Below are 20,693 nucleotides of genomic sequence, written 5' to 3'. Positions count from 1 at the left end.
AACGGCAAGTCCCCAAGACCACAAACTGAACTCTGAGTCTGAACAGGAAATACAGGAGGATGGGGTCATGAACAACAGACACACTCATGTTCTTCATCCTGCATGGGGTTCAGTTTCATTCAACTAAATGTGTTACATCAAAAATATTACACACAGAGCAGACCCATCGGGCCAGAAATTACTCAAGCAGCGTGTGATGTATTACTGCACAGGGGTGGAATCCACCCATGGAAAACACAGCAAACAAACTTCTCCTTAGCCAGAATCCTAATCCTGAAAATATTAAGAGCCACAATTCTGCTCTGAAGTCTTTTTCAGAAAGATCAGACTGAAGCACTGAATTCTCATATGTAAGGGGTCTGATGGAAAAAATCTCCCTGCAGCCCGTACTGAAGCAACGAACCCTCCAGAAGAGATGCCCAGCTAGTGCGGGCTGTGGCCGAGCATCACTGAGGCCAATGGACCAGTGCCAAGTCCCGTCAGTGAAGGTGCTGCTCCTCTGAGTGCAGCAGGGCTACTGAGAGCTACAGGAATAACTTGCTTCAAGAAGGACTTGAAGGAACTCTAGTGGGCTCAGTCCTCCTCGCAAATCCTCACAGGCTTCAATGGGGAACAGGATTCGGCTTAATATATTTGGAAAACTGAACTGCCTACTGTTTTCTGGTCTCCAGAATTAAGAGATGCCACACAGTTAAAAGTTTAGGGAGAGAAACAATTCTTAGGCTTGGACAACTCATTAGAAATACCACGCAGCAGCATCTAAAGGATGCACATCCCTAAAACAGGAATGTCGTATTTTCTGTTAAAGCCATTAAAAGCCACTGGTAAATTTAACAGATGACACTTAATTCTTCTTCTTGGGAAGACACCTTCCAAATCCTCTCACAGTTGCAGCTAACAGAAACGAGGATAGTGAAATTCTAGCTGGTGATCCAGCACCACTTTCATGCCCCCTTCCCTTAGCAAGGGCATTTGTTTGTATTGCAAATTGTGCCCTTTGCTGCACCATTTTAGTCCCACCATTTCTTGAGAATTTAATTTCATTTCTGCTTGCAAGTCGTACGCTGCTTTTCATTGTGTTCCTAAAACGGCAATAGCTTTTTTTCTCTCCAAATGCTGCTTTGCAACTTTGTGCTTTCTCTTGCATTAGCAAAGGGTGGAAATTTCCACTGACGCACTGTTGATAACTGAAGGAGAAGTGGGGGGGATGGGAGGATGAGCTGTTACAGCATATCTTTATGACTCCTCGCAGAACAGGTATTTTATCTGAGGATACAAAAAACTGCAGTAATCGGGGACAACGCAAATTTTTAAAAACAACCACCGCTCTTCAACGTTAACAAGCAATGACTGCCTTCCTGTGCCAAAAAAGAGAGAAGGAGAAGAGGGCCAGCGTAAAAAAAACATTATTTATTCATTAAAGAGAGAGAAACTAATGGCTACAAAAGCAATAACCAAACACAATTGATGATGCAATCCCTGAGGAGATCTGGAACACCTTCCCCCCAAATATACATATTTAAATCAGCTGTCACAAGGCTGTGGGGTTTTTTTAACCCACCCTCAATAAGGCATGCAGCAACCTTCATTTCAGGCAGTGATCTACGACCCAACACACAATGCTGCAGCTACTGTTTGTGTAGTAAACAAAACCAAATCCCAGTGAGACTGAAAGATAGGGAAAAATACAGGAATGCAGGAGGGAAACCACCTCATTCTTGCAAGTAAAAATGCAAAAGCATTTAGGCTCTCTAGGAGTCAGCCGAGTCATCAGGGGAGAAATGCAGGAAAATTCCACTGATTCACTATGAGACCACAGTTATTTTTGTCATCCTGCTCGTCTGCAAATAGAAGGATGATTTAAATACAGGAGAGCAAACTGAAACATATTAAAACAATGCATTAACTGGAAAAAAATTTAAAAACGTATGATTTCAAATAAAGGAGAATATGCCTTTGCACATGGGGGGGGTGGGGGAAGCCAGGTTTCTTTTATCCTTTTTAACATATTCAAGTCAGAAATTGTTTGAAACTTGAGTCCTGAGGATACTCAAATATTTTGCTTTCAAAAGGACAATCTAGGCCTTCAAAGAACTTGGAAAAGCACCTGGATCAAAACTCACTTTTAAATCCTCCTAGAATATGACTCTGTCAGCCTGGGGAGCCAAGGGAAAAGCACGTGTACAGTGGACTTTGAAGAGGCTGTGTGGTCTCGTGGTTGTGCCCAAAAAACATCTGTATGCTTAAATTTCTCCTTTACACAGTGGCTGTAAGTCTATGTAAGTCACCTTCCCCAGTGGGGAGGTGGAAGATACAAAGGAAAGAAAATGTTCTGATGAACAGGTAGAGGTGAAGCATTGAACAGGGAAACAGGAAACTGCCTGGAGGACAGCAAGCTGCTGTGCTCACGTGAAAGCAGCCAGACATTCGTTCTCATTAAGGTAATCCTATATAAATGAAATTGTTTTGCTACCTGAATGATCACTTTATCTTTGGGACCACTGCATTGCTCTGAAGAAAGGTAGTTGGCTTTTCTTCTCAACTCCAGTGGTAGCTACCCTTCCTTGGCAGTGCAGGCAGGCAAGTTCACGCTCAGAAGGATTATCATTTTGTAGCTGGAAGGACTACTACACGTGTTAATTTTAGCTTTAAAAAAAACAGGCATGGAATAGATAGACATCCCTTGAAAATCACAAGGACAGCAACTGGGAAGTACCAGATCAGAACCAAAAGCTGGTACCTTAGTAACTAGACTGTGCCACAGCAATAACACAAATAATCCATAACGAGCAAGTACTTTGGGGAAAAATACATTTTACCATCCTCAGTCTTCAGAAATTTCATTTGCCAAATTCTATACAGAGACGCCTGTTATTAGGCTAATTAAATAATGGGAAGACATTTTGCAGCATTGCAGAAAAAAATAAAAAAATACTGTTACACTGCAAAAGAGAAAGCAGCCTGACATATTTAGAGTATTTGAACAAAGTCATGCTCACTGGGCAGCATTTGAAAAGTCTACAAAATTGTTATAAGCAGGGCTGAAGTTACACAGCGAGTATTAATTCTATTTGTGTCACTCCTCTGCCTTCTGTATAAGTCACGGTTTAAAAACCACCAAAACTGTGACTGATCCCACCAAACCCATTATTTAAGAGCGGCCACCACACTTAATCAATGTGCTTGCACAAAGATGCTACAGAATTTAGTGCATCAGAAAATGATACTGGCACCTCAACATCACCAACTATTGCACCGTGCCATTTCTTCTGAAAAGCACCAAAATTGCAAATTGCACTCCCACAGGTAAGGTGAGGGGAAAAAAAAAAACATTTCAGGGCTCTGATACGGGAGGCATATGCACGCTTACATGCATGTGCATGTGGACAAAAGGATTTTAAGGAAAAGTAATGGTTCGACTCATCAATGAAGAAAGCCCCATCTAGTGGAAGATGACAATCAATTTAGCAAAAAATACTATAAAAGTGCATAATACTCAAATATTGAAACCGGTTTTGTTCTCATCCAATTGTATTACAGACCCAGAACTCCTGTTTTCTGAAACAGCTGAAGATGTTCTAAAACCTGAACAGAAACAAACAACACAGGTTGTGCATTAGCTATAAATTGTTTGGTGCTATTCTATTAAGAAAGGAAAGCTTGCAACCTCTTTCATCTGTTTTTCTTCACAACCTCTTTCATCTGTTCTTCCTTCCTCCTCTTTGGTCTTCAATAGCTGCGAAAATCATCAATAGAGTCTAACTGAGCGAATCTAAACACGTTGGTACACTTATCTGCAGGATGAAGTCCTTTAACTATGCAACAGTTTGTATTTTACTAGGAGGTGGGAAGAAGAGAAGGGTTGTTAAAACTTGTAAACGCTCCAGAGAACAGTTTTGATTGGTAACTATTATTTTGCTCTTACTAATAAAGTAAATAAAACTGTATCCAGACAGCGTGGGTTATTGGAAGACACTTCAGCATCTCTTGTCCACATGGAATATTATTCTGCCACAAACTGCTTGTTTAAAAATAAGTTGTGAAAGTGCAGTTCTTAAGCTTAGATACTTTATGGAAAGAGGAAAAGTTTGAACATGTATCATAATTTACATAGATATGTTTCCAAAATATTCAAATCTCTTAAAAAACATGATGCTCAATTACTGAAATACTCCTCTTAATAACTATTTATTTCCTGTATATCAGGCCACCGAGTCACCAAGAAATGGGAGAGTCATGCCCCCTTTCCTGAGCACGCGCTTTGGCAAAGCAACATTACGTCACGTGCCACATCATGAAGGCAAAACACAAGGTGCTCCCGCCAGAGGGCCAACCGCTTCAGACCCTAAACCACCCAGAGGAGGTGGGAGCGATTTGTGGGAAGGCCAGGACACCCTCCAAGCCTTCCCTGACGTAGCAGAGGGGAAGCCGGTACTGAAGCTTGGTGCTCCCAGCTCCTGGGGAGTAATGGCAGCACTGCAGGGCCTGGTAGCCAAGTTGAGTTCATCATGCTCCGTCCTTGGGAAAGGACCTCCTTGCCTTGCCATCCTCCTCCATCACACAAACAAGTCCACAGCACAATTACCATTGCAACCTGGATTTTCTGACTCCTGATCCCATTAGATGCTATCGGTATATGCCCTGTGACACTCAGCAGACTCTGGCAATCACCAGGGTCCCTGCACACCTCCTACAGAAAATTCCCCATGCACGTGTTAAGATAAGCTCCCACAATACAATTCAGCAAGAACAAAAGTAAGACCTGAGGAGTTTGCTATTTCAGAGAACAAGTGGGCTGATGAGCTAACTGTGAGTGAACAGCAAAACAAAAAGATTAACAGACAAGCAAGGAAGTAACAAAAGAAAATTGCCAACTTTTCAAAATCAAATTTGAAAGGGAAAAAAAAAACAAGGAAATGAAAAATTGGCAAATAGAACATAGAAATTGTTACGAATAATCAGAATTACACACAGTTTAGCTGGAGAACTCACAAATAAAATAAATAATAAAAATGTGGGGAGAAAAGTCTAAAAACATTACTGTATTACAGGTAGATTTAATAGCGGAAAGCACACACATACACAAAACAAAGAAGAAGGGAAAGGCCACAGTGCTCTCTCAATTTACAAAACCATACTAAATCTGAGCACCGACCAGCCTGATGTATCTCATCTTTTCTACAACAGAGATAACAAAAATAAGAATGGAAACAACATTGCGGGGGGAAATAAAATCAGCAACAAATCTCTACGGGATAGCAAAATACCCAGCATTCAAAACCCAGTTACACCTGGCCACTTTCTTCTCCCTAAAGCCCCTGTCATAGCTCCTTCCAGTTTAATAGATTCCTGATCTGCAAAAAGTTTGAGCCATTACCTTCCCAAAGGAGTGTCTGAATCTTTTTTTTTTTTTAAAGATCTGTTTTGCAGCCGCCCTTGTACCATCTCCCCTAAAGTAAAAATATCCTACATACCAACCACGTCCCCCAAACCGCCTCCTTTATCTGATGCCCTGAAGCATGAAGCGTCACAAGCATATGATTAAGGCCTGGCAAGTCAAGGCCAAAGAAAACAGGTATGCCACAAAGTGCAAACCCACAGACTGTGCTACTCAGATCTATCATTTTACAAGTGGTTGCAATATTCTCCGGTTTCGCACTGACCAAATACGCAGCAATGGCTCTACAATGTCATCACCCAGCCCCAGTCTGAACTCTTTACTTGAAAGCTGCTTTGAGGGATTCAATGCTTTTATATCATTTCAAACAGCCAGCAAACCCAGAGTTTAACATTCCTTGAATTCAAATACTAGTACACACCTTATTTAAATCAGTTCACTTTTGTTTGTTCCAGAAACAAGCACCTCCTGACACATGTAATACAGTATTTTAAAAAATGCACTGTGTTAAAAGCAATTTAAATACAACTCATTACAAATTCTAAACAAGTGGTGGCTAGTAGAACAAATCTACTACCCATTAGGAGATAAAGTTGGAAATCCTTATTTACATTCCTCCACTGTTTTTTCAAAGACACAGTGGCCATAGGCAAGTCACTCAGGCTCAATGCCTCAACTAAATTCATATGTCTAACCCACACTGGAACCAACGTGTCCTTTCCACATTTTATTCATCTATAAGGTGAATAGTATTTGTTATAATGTTGTGAGATGTTACTTGAATCATGCTCTTAAATACTTTAAAAACAAAATATTGATGTTCTACTACGGCAATTAATACCATAAATGTGAATTAACAGCTAATTCAACTTCAGTTTAAAATATCAGTAGACAATGATTTACAAGTTTGATTCTTCAGACATATCCACACAGTTCCTGAAACATACTATTTTCATAATTACTTAAATGCAAAAGCTGTCAATATCAGGTCTCTAAAAAAAGGAGGGTGTTTTCTTCCAAAAGAGAGGCATTTAAGAGAAAGATCTAAATGTTCTAATGTACCCTCAATGCACATGCACCACCTGCTCAGTGAATATAATTTCCTGAGAAGAAAGAAGTCAATTCTGTGTATGACCTGAGGTCTTCAAAGCTGCCTGGGAGAGTAAAACTGCTCATTCCAGTGGCAGCTGTGGGCCACAATCCCCTGTGGAAGGCTTTGAAAGATCTCAGCTTTACAAATCAATTGGCAGTATAATTCTCATTCTCTGTAAAGTGTCCTGGATATTCTTAAGTTTGTAATGTGCCTGTAATGCAGTATATCCAAGACAGATGATGCAAAGCACTATAGAACTCAGAGGGGGAAAAGCGCTTTATTAAGGAGGCAACTATCCTCCCTATTGACCTATGAATATGTATTTTCCAGTTTAATTCTTTACTGTTCACTGAAGACACTACCAAAACCTGTCTAAGTCCACCAGTAGCTTTGCCATGCACATCGCACTTGTGTGTCCCTTTGCTGTCAATCACTCTGTTTTATGATATGCTGTATATAAAGACTTGAATTGTAGTTAAAAATGGAATTAACTAAATGAAGAAAATGTACAGCAAAAGTCTGGGAGAAGGATGACTACTAGGCATGCCACAGAGCACATCTCGGTTGACCTGCGAATAGCTGGTGCTGCCCTACTGATGGCCCTTGATTTGAGTTTAAGAGAGACAGCCTGGATAGCATGGGGAGTTTTACAAGGGAGCAAAGCCAGGCTCACTACGCTGGTGAGGAAGATGATTGCTTTGTTTTGGTTTTGTTTTAGGCAAACACTCAATGCAGGTCGGGGGGATTCCATGCCATTCTGAGTGACAGAAAGATGGTTCGTGCAGCAGTCACTAGGACAAGAGCTATCTCTGAGAGACAGGCTATTAAGCTGTGACCCATGCTACGACTATTGTATTGCGCTAATTTTCATACAATTTGTTCCTATGAATATTGTGTTCCACTAGTTTTCACATAATTCACCAGCCAGGAGGTCCAAGGAAGTAACGGATTCAGCATACATCCTAAGTCTCCAACCATCTACATACTATTGGAAAATAAACTAGCTGAAGCTCTGCTAAGAATCACAAATCTAAAATAAAATAAGATAAAATAAAATTTTTTAAAAAGCAAACAAAAAAAAACACCAAAATGAAAAGCTTTGAAAGATTCAACAATCTCCCCCCACAGACACAGAGTATCATTTGCACTCTCACAGAAGCCCTTTCAGCTACTTCAGAAAAAGTCCAGACTAAGGAAAAGGTGACACACTCTGTACTACTTAATACATCACTCTACACCAACTTGCTAAGAAAGGGAACATAGATGGAATTAAAAATTGGCTACGAAGGAGAAAAGACCTTAGGATTTCTTAGTGAGGTATCTTGAAAAGCCTTTTTTTTTTTTTTCTTTTTAACTTTGTCCTGTTAAAATTATTACTTTTTACAGATGCTTTAAAGTAGAACTGACTGATTTTATAAGGTGGATCAAGATCTGACTTTTCACTTCCTATTCCTAGATTATGTTTAATATCCTGAGTAACTTATTCTCCAGACTATATAAAATATTGGATGATATACCAGAAATCCACCATACCTGTACAATGAACTGCAATGTCCCCAGCAAAATCTACAGAAATACAATTCTCCCACATTACCAGGCACTGAAACTGCCCACTGCTTCCCCTTGTAATATCTCATGTCTCCTGAATTTGAGTTCTCCAATTAAAAGCACACAAAACAACTATTTCCTGTAGTACCCTCTCTCGAGCACTTCTTCCTTAGAAGAAGCCAAGCAATTTAGGGGGGGGAACTGTCATATTCAAATACAGATGACCCAAATCCAGGCCAAGCAGAATGACTGCTAAATATTTAGAGACACTTGAACTGAGAGGTGGAGGAAGAACAGCTATGGTGACATTAATCTGATGGCTTCCTGCCCGCGTTTCAAGACACGATCGCAATTAATTGCTACTAAAACCTTGCCTCATTCAGAACACAAAATATGCCTGCTCTGAGAACTCTGCAAAGAAGAGGGTCAGAGTCTACAGATGCCCTCGTGCTGCTTATTAAGTAGGCAATCTGCTACAGTAAATGAGTTAAGCTAGTTTACATGTCTGAAAGATCCCCTGAGGAAATGGCTTCTATTCATCTCAGCTACATAGTTCTTGTGATGCTCATTAGTGTCTTCTCCTGTCCTGGTTTCCCTGTTGAAGAACCCAAGACCTGATCTGCAGAAGTACTGCCACCAAAGCCAAGCAGAAACTGTCATCTGAAGTGGTGAAGTGTTAGAGAGCGTTAAGTACTCTAGGGGGGGAAAAAAAAAAAATCTAGAAGTTAAAAGTCTCAACTTCAGCATCCACAACTAGTGGAACTTAATCCCTCTGCCTTAGCTCGCCACCTGTACAAGGAGAGTAACACCAGCTCCTTGTTCTGCTGAAGCCATCAGAAAAGACTTTAACATTTATAAAATGTTTCTACCTCAACAGAAGAATGAGGTAATTAGTAATTCTGTCTTGAGATAAGGCTTTGATTAGCTCCCATGTGTAGGCAACAAGACTTCATCCTAAAATGCAGGACTGGCAGGATCAAACCATGTTTTGAGGGACACCATAGGGCAGGAGTGTAAGACAGTCATGGCCACACCACCATTGCTTTCGGTTAACAGGCATGTCATGGAGATTTCCTCCCCTACCCTTTCTCAGTCTGCTTTAGCTGGCAGCTGTCACCACTTCCACTTCACAGAAGAATGAAGAGGTCCTCAGAAGAGGGAGTGAAACCATGAGTCACCCCCAGGGAGATGATCCAAGAAGGGCGTCACAAAAGGCACACCTCTGGAGTCACCTCACCTCCCCCAGTGCCAAACGCCCCTCCAGGAAGACAGTAGGTAGGCAGGTTGGCCAACCATCCGATTACGCACAGTTACGTGACAGGGATTCGGAGGAGCATGTCGCTAATTGTTACTTTGATTACCGCAGGCAGCCCCAGTGTAGCGCGGGTTGCCTAGCAACGCTTCTCAGTCCTGGCGAGAGCCAGCATCCATTTTGGAGGTAGCCTCAAGGAGCAACAGCACACAGGCGTATGCAAGCAGGGGTTGCCATCCACAGCACCTTCCTCCTGCGCTGCGGGGGAAGCCCGACATCCAAGATGCCAGTTCTCGGTTCCATTTACATTTATCATACGTCTCATAAACGACACGGTCATCTTTAACATCCTGAACAAAAACTGTGTCAGAAACACAAGCAAGTCATACAGGGTACACATGGTAATTAACATTTAGTTCAGATGCATTAGAGAAAAAGAATCAACCCTGCCAATTAGCAACCAGCAGATTAAGTATGACTTTTATCAGTAAACAGCCTGACTGGCTTGGAAAATGGTTACGTAAAAATGACGTAACAAAATAACATTGTGTATGTTGGGGAAAGTAGTTCTGCAGGCCTAGACTCGGGCTACTTGTAGCACGACCACTAAACGCTAACAAAAAGCCAACACCGCCCAGAGTAACAGACACAGAACACGTGAGGCAGAACATACACACACACAAATAGCCACACAACACCTTACTGAGATCACAGACATTATAGGCATACTCCCAAAAAGCACAAGGAAAACCAAATGAGTTACTTATGTACATTTTAAAGGAACACTTAAAAGGATTTTAAGGAAAAACACATGCATACCCTCCTCTTCTGTGTCGCTCCTTGTGCTTGGAGATTTTGTAAGGTAGAGACCTTTCTCCCAGGTTTTCTAGGTTCCTCACAACAGCTCCTCTCTCCATAAGAGCCTCAACAGTACGCTTCAGCACAGCTGCAGTCTCAGGCTTTAAATAGAAAAAAAAAAAAGAGAAAGCAAGAAATGTACACAAATCTGGTTATTTGTATTACGTGATTAGAAGGGACACCTGTACTTGCACAGCTCAGCACTGGAAGAGATCGTTCCGTAACCTGAGAGGGCAAAGTGGAAGTAGAAGCAGACCTCCACCTAAGGAAGAAAATTTTAAGAACAAACAGCCAATTCCTCTGTGAATTGTGGCAACAGCAAAGTTTTCACCGATCTTGAAGTCAGGCCCCAACAACAATAGGAAAAAGGAAATAGTTAATGGACCTAACTCACCTGGTATCACTTTGGCTAACCCTTGCATGGGTGTATGTAAATATATGTGGCAAAGAGCAACTATGACTTGGCAACAGTTTTAAGGTCCCTGGACCATCGATGCTCATTAATGTTGTTCACCACAACGTTTAAAGTGAACAGTGTGGGGGGAACACTAATCCATGGCTTGCTACAGAGACAATTAGCACCACATTAATTTTATATTGTCATATCAACTGCACGTGCGTAAAAGATATTTCGACCCTTGGCTAAATCACTGCACATCTCATGACTTTTGCATAGCTGACATCCAAGCCTTTTTAAGAGTTAAGGAACTGACATGCAGTAATTAGTCTAACATGCAGAGAGATTTCACTCCTTAGAAAAACAAGTTTGAGGGACAGGCAGCCAAAAAACAGTAGGTAAAACAGATGCAACGTTTTCTGGCTCACTGCGTACTAGGGCTCTTTAGAGTGCTGAATCATTTCGGTAATGACACTCAACAACATCTATGAAAATATTAATAAAGTACAAATTAGAATGTTTTGAAAACAACTGCAAACTTATACACTCTCAGCAACAAGAAGTATTTTAAGAATTGTTTTTCATAACACAAATATTAAAGGTAACTCTTGTCACAGTGTGAAAAGTTAGGATGAAGAGATTAAGAGAGTTTATAGATTATACGATATTAATTTAAACCATATTTTAGCTCAAAATCAGGAATAACGCTGTTTTTCAGTTGACTTATGATGGCTGCCTTCATTATCACTCACTAGATTTTCAAGTAAGCACCTTTCATGCTTAGCACCTCCTTCCCCAAAACATTTGCAGAACTGATTGGATCTCCTGACAACTCTTTTTGGCCTCTTGCCACAAAGCAAGCCACTCCCACAAATATTACAGGAGTCTGAATTTCTGAGATTTCCAAAACTCGTTCGAAATTACCTGGAAGAAAACCAGTGTGTTCAAAAATTACAAAGGAGAAACTGATGGATGGACAGGCAGACCACAACTATACAGCCCTTTGCTAGAAAAACAGCATAAAACCAATTCTGTAAAATCATGTAGGCACTCACATGTCGATGCTACAGCTGATGACACTGACCAACTGTTGATGCTGACCATGTTAATGTTTTCATTCCTCCTTTAAATCTATCTCTTGTCTCTCAAATACCTCTGCATGCTAGATTCAAATATTAGAGAGTATCCCATCAACACAAGGATTTTCTTCCAAGACTGGATTCTTAAGTCTTCTCTATATGCTTATATGTCGCATTACTTTTCATCCTTTAATATGTCTGACCCCTGCCACCAAGCAGTCACATGCAGTTCTCTCTCCACAAACCCAAGAAGAAGGACAAGCAAATACTATCATCAGAGAACTGGGAAGCAGCAGCTATGGCATGTTACTCCCTCAGTACTTTGAGCAGTACTCAAGGAGCAGGAAGAGTGATTGTGAAATGTTGGCTGAGCTGACAGGATTGAAGGTGAGGAACAGAATCAAGAAAAGCCAAGTAAGGAGATCAAGTAGCATCTTCACAATAATGCCAGCAACTAGGAGAGTGCATAGAACAAAATCTCTCATTCTGCATCACACCCACGTGTTGTTTTGCCATAGTGAAACGTGTTCTTTCAAACTTCTGCTATTGGAGAAACATTAGTAACAGCCAGAGAAAGGCAGCAGCTCTGCTTTACTTGATCCTGTCCTCCACACTCCACAAATGCCAAAACACAAGGGGAGAGAGGGGAGCAGAGGCTCTTTTCTTAAGAAGAATTTCCCCATGAAGAGTTTCTACCCAAGCTCCTTACGGCTGTTTTAGCTCAACTTAAATGGCACAAGGCAAAAGAAGCTGGCCCAAACTCTAGACAGGTTTTATGCTGCTTGCATCAACGCAGGATCTCAGCACTCAAACCCATCTAAATCAGGAACTACTGGTGAGACACCCACACAAAAAACAGGGTAACAGAGCTGCTAGTGATATCCATAGTTTAATGCTGTAAGAACCATACCAGAAATCTGGCTTCAAGAAAGATGAGAAAAACAAGAACAACTGAGTCTGTGAAGCAGGCATCAAGGTACACATTACTATCTAGAAGGTTTTGCCTTTTAAACAAGAATCTGACACCAACCATTAGGATTTTACTTACCCACACTAGAAAGGGAAATGAGCAGTTTTAGGAAAGAAAGTGCAGTTAACCTAACAGCTTTTATATTTTCTGCGCTGCAGTGCACCTGTAGTCCTCCCAACCCTAGGCTTGAAAATACACTCTCAGAAAGCAATAGGATCTGCCATTCAGGTCTTCTCCCACTGTGCCTGCTGTGAGTGGTTAGGCTGCAGAAGCCTCCATGGTGCTCAGACAATTATCGCAGAAGAAATCTGTCAGGTCAATGAACAAAAATACTGTTAAGTTTACTGTTGCTACTTGTCACCCACTTGCATAAAAAAATGCTGATCCATAAACAGAGCTCTGTTCAAAAGAGATTTTAATCGATTGAGACCTTTAGACAAACAGCTGTATGTCCAGCGCTGGAGTTGTTTGACATACCCTTCTTAACAACCATGCACATTTAAGTTAAATGTTATTGGGTGAGCTTACTCCTCTACATCCTTCATACCCTCAAATGACACATAAGCTTTTTGTCTCTTTTATACATGCCAACAGATCAGCACATTCCCTGAGTGGCTGCATGTCCAACATGATGTGCAGTTTCTAAACACAATGAAGCCTAAGATCAAATCCCATGTATTTAAAAACAAAACAAAACAAAAAGAACAAGAAAAGAAAGCCACAGACTTCTACATTAAGCATTGTAAAATATTACACGTTTTTGCAACCTCCCCACTTGTGGACATACTTTGAAAACATAAACTAATTGTTGGTTTTGAAAGCTTGTCACTGTAATGCCTCTCATTCTTCCTCTCCAAAAAAGATCATGGTTTATCATAGCTTGCCTAAAGCCATCAACCAAACTATATATAGGCTAGCCTTCGCTAACCATAATATCCACAGACACAGGTTCCTTGGTTTGCCTCAGAGCCAGACCAACTGAGGACATAGGAAATGGTATTGCCTGGCTCCCAACCCAGGAGCCACAACATTTTTTCCTGAACTGCCAGCACTAATTCCAGTACCACAGATGTGGGGAAGCAAAGATGTGGGAGAGAAAAGGAGAAAATGGAAGCCGGTGCCAGGATATCCATGGAGAGCAGGAAGCGCTAGCAAGAGCATGTAAGCCTTGGTATATAATTCTAGCTCTGGTTCCCCCTCCTGTGTGCACAGTCAAGCCAGAGCCCTTTCAACTGGCTTCACCCTTAGTGAACTTGATGAACTTTGTTAGTAAACTTGGTTCACCATCATTCAGCCACAAGTAGTTACCTTGTTCTCAGAAAGGTACAGCTCTATTGACCCAACCAAGCTGTGGAAGGAAGAGAAGGGAGGTCGCTGCAGACTGCCCAAGGGGTTTTCCTTGGAAAACTGCCCCTCGAAGTAGTAACTGAAGGACTGTTGTCTACAGATCAAAATTCCCCACTCCTCCACCCCCATGTATTTTAAATTTGCAGCTGCCCAGAAGAAACATGCTAACTAGCATGCTGAGCTGGTTTCGGCTAGGGATAGAGTTAATTTTCTTCATAGTAGCTAGTATTGGGCTGCGTTTTGGATTTGTGCTGAAAACACTATTGTAACACAGGCATGTTTTCATTACTGCTGAACAGTGCTTACCCAGAGTCAAGGCCTTTTCTGCCTCTCACACTACCCTGCCAGCAGAGGCTGGGGGTGCACAGGAAGCTGGGAAGGGGCACAGCTGGGACAGCTGACCCCAACCGACCAAAGGGATATTCCACACCATAGGACATCATGATCAGCATATAAAGCTGAGGGAAGAAAAAGGAAGGGGGGACATTCTGAGTGATGGTGCTTGTCTTCCAAGTAACCGTTACACATGATGGAGCCCTGCTTTCCTGAAGATGGCTGAACACCTGCCTGCCCATGGGAGGGAATACATGAATTCCTTGTTTTGCTTTGCTTGGGCATGCAGCTTTTACTTTACTTATTAATCTGCCTTTATCTCAACCCAACAGTTTTCTCACTTTTACCCTTCCGACTCTCTCCCCCATCCCACTAGGGGGGAGTGAGCAAGCGGCTGTGTGGGGCTTAGTTGCTGGCTGGGGTTAAATCATGACACTTGTCAACCCTGTATCTGCTGGGCAAAACAATCACAACAGACATACGGTACAAAACATACTTTCTGCGTATTGTTGGCTTTCTCCATGGATGAGGATTGCTGCAGCCACATTTGCCAGGTGGCTGCGCTGCAAGGGAGACCCTGCAGTAGCAGGAGCTACATGCAGCAAGATCACCAGGCGCCTTTCCACAAAGAGACCAGTTCAGTTTATTTAAAACTTCACTGTTCCCATGAAGTTATACACAGCCCCAGGTGTCACGCAAACCACAGCTGAACACCATGCCCCAAGCACTTCCTCCATACCTCTGGCTTCTCCCCTTCTCCTCGCCAACCTTTCAGCTTAGCATAATCATCCCCAAGTGAGCAGAAAGCTGTTTAATGCACAGCCTTCTTCAGCATTCACCAGACTGCGCAAACGGAAATGGATGGGGGTGCACCATCCATTACTGCCCAGGATCAGAGCCACAAACGCATGGTAATAACCAGCAAGTACTGCAACACAGCACCAGCAACCTCTTTTTGAGGAGAAGTTACATATACCATCAGTGCAAGTAAAAACTACAGCATGGTTTTTATCAGTCATACAGAACTCACATGGCAACCAACAATTGTATTAAAAATAGTCACGCAGAAAAGAAATGGGAAATACTCTGTAATGAAGTATCTTCTGTTCTACCAGAGGCCAAACAGACAAGAGCTTGTCAGCCATGAAGCTGCAAAGAACGGCCTGGAGACAGACCAGAAACGTGGCAAGGGCTTAAAATAAAGCTTCTGTAATGCTGATGTCTCCTAGAAGACAAAGAGACACCCACCCAATCCTAAAGGGAAGGACAACGCTGTGGCTGGAACTAGAGCCATGTGAAAGGACTCTGCGCCACTGCTCAATTTTCCATCTTGTTAGCTGGCCAGAGGGAGCTCAAGAGAGAGCAGAAAGTCAAAAGGATAGAAAAAACAGAACTGGCTAAATAAGAAGCCTTCTCAAGCCACCAAAGCTCCTCCAAAAAGAGTCTTGAGAGAGAGAGAAGGAAGTAGACACCAAATACTTAGTTTTAGGGTTAGGACTGTACTCAAATTCTTCTGGCCACTTATTCAGTTCAACAGGAAGCATTTGAAGTCAGTGGGCACATCTTCTTAAATTATAAACAGAAAGAAATCCATCATAATTAGCTTGATTATCCCTTCAATGTAGTAATAGCAGGATAAAATTATGTCTTTTTTTGGTTGTTGAACAGTTACAAAAGGTTGTTCTGAGATTATTTACTGAGGTGGAAATCAAAGAATGCAAAATCTATGTTTAGAAGAAAGCTGCAATTCAAAAGTAGCAAAACTAGGGGGAAAAAACAACTCGTTACTGTCATTGCTACATAATAAAACAGTCGAAACTTATTAGTGAAAATGATTAAAAAAAACAACCACAGATGCACTTGTGAACTAGCCAAGATCAACACCGGCATAGGAAAGAAGAGCTGCTTTGCAATGAGAAACAAGGGGAAGCTGGAAAGAGTCATTTGTCACACCCTGGTTTAGTATACAAGACGACACAGCAAACAGTTGAAAAATATAATGAGCACATTAAGAATGGACAGCAAATGAAAAAATGAGTGCTAATATTAGTAAAAACCATAGCCAGGCATACAATGTGGCTAGTGGCAGGGTTGTTCTTTATCTGCCTAGGGAACGAACGAGTTCCTGGTGCAAGATGCAAAGCCGCAATTACTATCAAAGCATAAACAACACAGAACAGCAGTCCTAAGTAGGGTACAATCACTGAAAGATACATACTGTTCAGAAAAGACCAAAATAAAGATAAAATCGGTAGATCAAACAAACAGAAGATGGGGGAGCCGTGCTGCACCCCTGCTAAAAACGGCCTGCATGGGACCAATGAGCACAACCAGGATGTCCGGAAACTGAGCAACAAAAACATGAGGAGTCTGGACACCACACCTGCCTGGAAGTTCAGACCTGGGCAGGAGTGGGAAGGGATCGGTCTAGGAAAAGCTGGACATAGGGCAGCACTAGGTAGGGACAGAAGTTTATGTAACTACGACAGTACAATTTTCCCGATACAGAATAAGGAACAAATGGGAGAAACCCAGGTGCTCCCGAACGCGATAACCATTTTGTATTTCCATCAAACATTGACTGAACAAAAAGGCATGATACTATTCTAGAAACGGATTGGGCAAATAGCGAGAACATTACAGCAGGCAAGTCACCAAAAATAAGTTTGGGGGAGTGACCAAAATTGACTCAGTTAGAATTAAAAATAACACCTCATCCTCAAAATAGATCTTTAATTAGGATTTTAACAGGGTATAAGCCAAGGAACTAACAACTTCACCTGATGCGAATATGAAGCCTGGGGTCCTGGATGAAGAGGAAGCAGCAACTTTTAAAGTCAAAGTGATGCCAGTATCTGTTTCATTCTGAAATCCACCTTTCTTCTTCAAAGAATCTAAATTCCACAATATATCTTTTTTTTAGCTCAACATTTAAGACCAAAGGAAATTATTAAAGAAACTGAACTTAAAAACAGGCAATGCAAGTACCCTATATATACCAAGTCACAGTTAAATCAACACATCAGTCTCGACACTGAACTTAGCTGAATTTAATTCATTTTAGAGAGTTGATACTCTTGATGATTTCTAAAAAGAACTCTAGAAGGTATCTTGCAAGTCTGAAGTAAACAGCAACCAAATCCTCCATGATTCAGGGCTATTTCAAGGGTTTATTACTAGAAATAGTTAATGTAACAATTGGCCACAACTTCAGAATCAGAAAAATACCTTCCTTAAAACTCCATTTAGAAACTTACTCTCTTCTTCTCAACCGCAATAAATTATAATATGGACTTCAACGTAACACTCCTGGTCAGCTAAAGTCCACTTATCAGAAACTTTCTAAGACCAAGCTTAACAGAAATTACAAATAAGTTTTGTTCCTCTCATGACTTTTAGATGTGAATACATTTGATCAAGTTAACTTTATACATTCATTAAGCTTAAATAATCAAGGGGAGGGGGGGAACCACACCACCATGGAGGGAGTTATTTTCAAACACCTCTTCTCCCTGGCCTTTGAAATGCATGCAGGCACTCACATACAATTCCTGTTGTTTTCACGTTTGTTTTGTTTAAGATGAAAAACAAAAGACATTCCAATGAGGAGAACAAAAAGATAAACAGCAGGATCAGAAAAAAAGGGAAGGTGAGAGGAAAAGAAGCTTTCTCCAATATTGTGATACTGAAGCTGGAACCACAGTCAAGAAGCCAGTGCTTCTTTCACTGTCTCTGTACTTCTCACTAGTAAACCTCTTCCTGAGCACATGGTGAAGGGATATGTGGTTGCCGTTTGCCAATTCAGGTCATCAGTTCCTCTCCCCAAAGCAACAAGCTGCCAGTTTTAAGATACCCTGGAACTTTTTCTGACTTCCCAAACTTTCCCTTTGATTCCTCAAGGGTTTGGACTCCAATTGCCCAACCTCAATGGATCCACCTTCAGAAGACCCCGAGATAAATGAAATGTAAAGCCAGACTTAAATACGCAGCCTAGTCTAATCAAGATCTGCATCGAGGCATCCTTAGGCAAGTTTAAAAAAGAAATCCTGTGCAGTATTTTTAGATGTATTCTTTCTTTCTCCCCATCTTGCAAAATTACAGCTGACAGCTACAGTTTATTGCTTTCTTGAGAAAGCTGGTTATGCCTCCTCTGGATAGCAGGTCTTGTGGTGCAATTTTACCTAGTAAGATGTTTAATATGACATAATTTTTATGAAAACAGGCTGTGGATGAAAAATAATGCATACAACCCAGCACCAGAATTAAGTTGGAACTTAAGTTTGGAAGATTACTTCTCAAGAATGTCAGCTATACTATCAAACTTCTCAAGACAAGACTACTTTTAAGTAAGAATTTTAATTCTGGATAAGATCTCTACTCTCAAATAAGCTTTCTTTCAATCTCTCCCCTCTAACTCAGCCTTGTTTCCATCTCCATATACCGCGTGTAGGGCTCCCCTAGTATTTTCTCTCACCAACTTATTTCAAGGCTTTTCTATTCACCCATGTATTTAACACCGGCTTGGACGACTTACAGACACTGACAGAAAGAGTCCAAAAGTGATGGCTGCTACTTCCAAGGCAAGCTGAAGCCCATCATCCCCTTGCCCCACGTGTTCGAAAGGAAAAGGCTGCCTGAACGCAGAACTAAACACTCCTTCAGCTGCCTGGCACCTCCGTTCACTAGCTTCTCTGCAAGTTGGGGAAGGGACACAAGTCAAACCATGGTCACACTGCTGCTGTTACCATTTGCCTCCCTGGATGCTTCAGGGAGAAAGTCAGTGGTATTATCAAGAAGGAGAAGAGCTTCAGTGTGTTGGAAACAGCACACAACAAGACCAGAACTCACAACCCAAGCCGCCTCCCTGCCACGTGATATTGAGCCTGGTACTTTTCCCTGCAGGGAATAGCTCGCTCACGGCACAGGCAGGTCTGAACCCCCAGAGATTCTTCCAGTGTAATTTCTCTGGGCACGTTGAGCATTTTTCAAATCAGCTTTCACACCTCTGTAATTGGGGGAAATCTGCGCAGCAGCAAAGGAAACAGGCACTGCCCGACTTCCAGAAGACAAACACTAGTTTGGTTGAGACACAGCTGTGAAGGCCAAACACAGTTAATTTTTACATTCTCTAGGTTGGAGGCTTCCAGCCTTGGAGCGCCAGCAATAGTCCAGCCTTGGGAGAAATACCTGCAACTGTCCAAAGCATCCGTTGTAGCAGTCAGGTATCAGGATATGTTCCAACCAAGTCCCCAACACTCAAGACCTAAGGTGGACCAGTAGCACCATCCGTAAACATCAGTAAATTGGGGATTGACAGTCTTTGCTAACTAATACAAATGGAACCAGCTGGTGACAAAGAGGCTTCTTACACCTCTTTTAAAATCAATGACATGGAAAGCTGCTCACTGAATAATCACCTAATAAACTAGATAACCAATTAATTAACAGCTAACTAATGAAAACACAGGAGTCCCACTCCCTCCTGGAAATCACAAATCCAAACCAAGTCTGCAGGCAGGAAACTCTGCTTATTTTTCCTCCCAAATCCAAAGTTTCCTCTCCAAAATTGTTTTTTATCCATTCCTTCAAACAACAGCAAAGCTTACACTTTTCTTTTACAACACAGCAGCAAAAGAAAAGAATACCAAGAATAATTTTGATGAATGCAGCATTTCCTCTGCAGCTGAAAATCTGAGTTTAGCATCCTTCTCACAGTTCTTGCCAACATCCCATCTCTAAAAGAACATCTTAATCCCCAACCCACAGGTGATTAAACACCAGGCCTGCCCCACTCCTTGCTGAACCATCATCACTGGACAACAAAGAAGTCATGATTCACACCACGCTTTCCACGGCTATTAGTTCAAATACATCCTTATGGGGGACAGGGACAAGGGGGAGAAGGAAGTGGAAGACTCATGTGTGGTCTCTGCTTACAGAACTGTGTTGATGTTTTAATCTTTTTCAAATAAAAATCGTGAGAAGGTATCCTTCCCTCCCCAAAAGCAACTAGGTAAGCACTGCCTACCACAAGCTGTAACTGCTTCCTACAAGGGAGAAGACAGCATCACACGCATCATTCTCAGAGCATGACTGCTAGCACAGGCTCCTTGGAGGGCTTCTTGAGCACCAGCACCAATTTCTAGATCACAGTCAGAAATAAATGCAAGACGCACACCAAGGCATCCAGGCTGGGGCAGTCCCAGAGGGACAGCAAAGCACAACTGGAGGTATTTAAGGACACTCCAGAATCAAGTCAGAAGGTGCCTGTCCCACTCAAGAATTAGTTAAGCAGCAGCTGAACACGGCATTTAAAGAAAAAAAAAAGAAAAAAAAAATACCACACAATTTTGCACAATACCTAACAAGTCTGCTCTGCTAAATGAGGGTTCAGCCATATCTTGTTCTGCATGCAAGC

At 41.7% G+C, this 20,693-nt stretch overlaps 1 protein-coding gene across 1 annotated transcript in view; it reads right to left on the bottom strand.

Annotated features, from left to right (window-relative positions):
• The window catches only part of MRPS6 (mitochondrial ribosomal protein S6), a 45,568-nt gene that overhangs the window by 2,269 nt on the left and 22,606 nt on the right, over positions 1–20,693 (bottom strand). The window contains exon 2 of the mRNA XM_068420562.1: positions 10,111–10,250. Within this exon, the coding sequence (XP_068276663.1) occupies positions 10,111–10,250 (140 nt within the window). The remainder of the gene's footprint in view (positions 1–10,110; positions 10,251–20,693) is intronic.

This window comes from Nyctibius grandis, chromosome 2 (genome assembly GCF_013368605.1).
Source record: "Nyctibius grandis isolate bNycGra1 chromosome 2, bNycGra1.pri, whole genome shotgun sequence".
Taxonomy (NCBI): Eukaryota; Metazoa; Chordata; class Aves; order Nyctibiiformes; family Nyctibiidae; genus Nyctibius; species Nyctibius grandis.
Note: the sequence above shows the minus strand (reverse complement) of the source record. Positions and strands in the feature narration are given on the sequence as shown.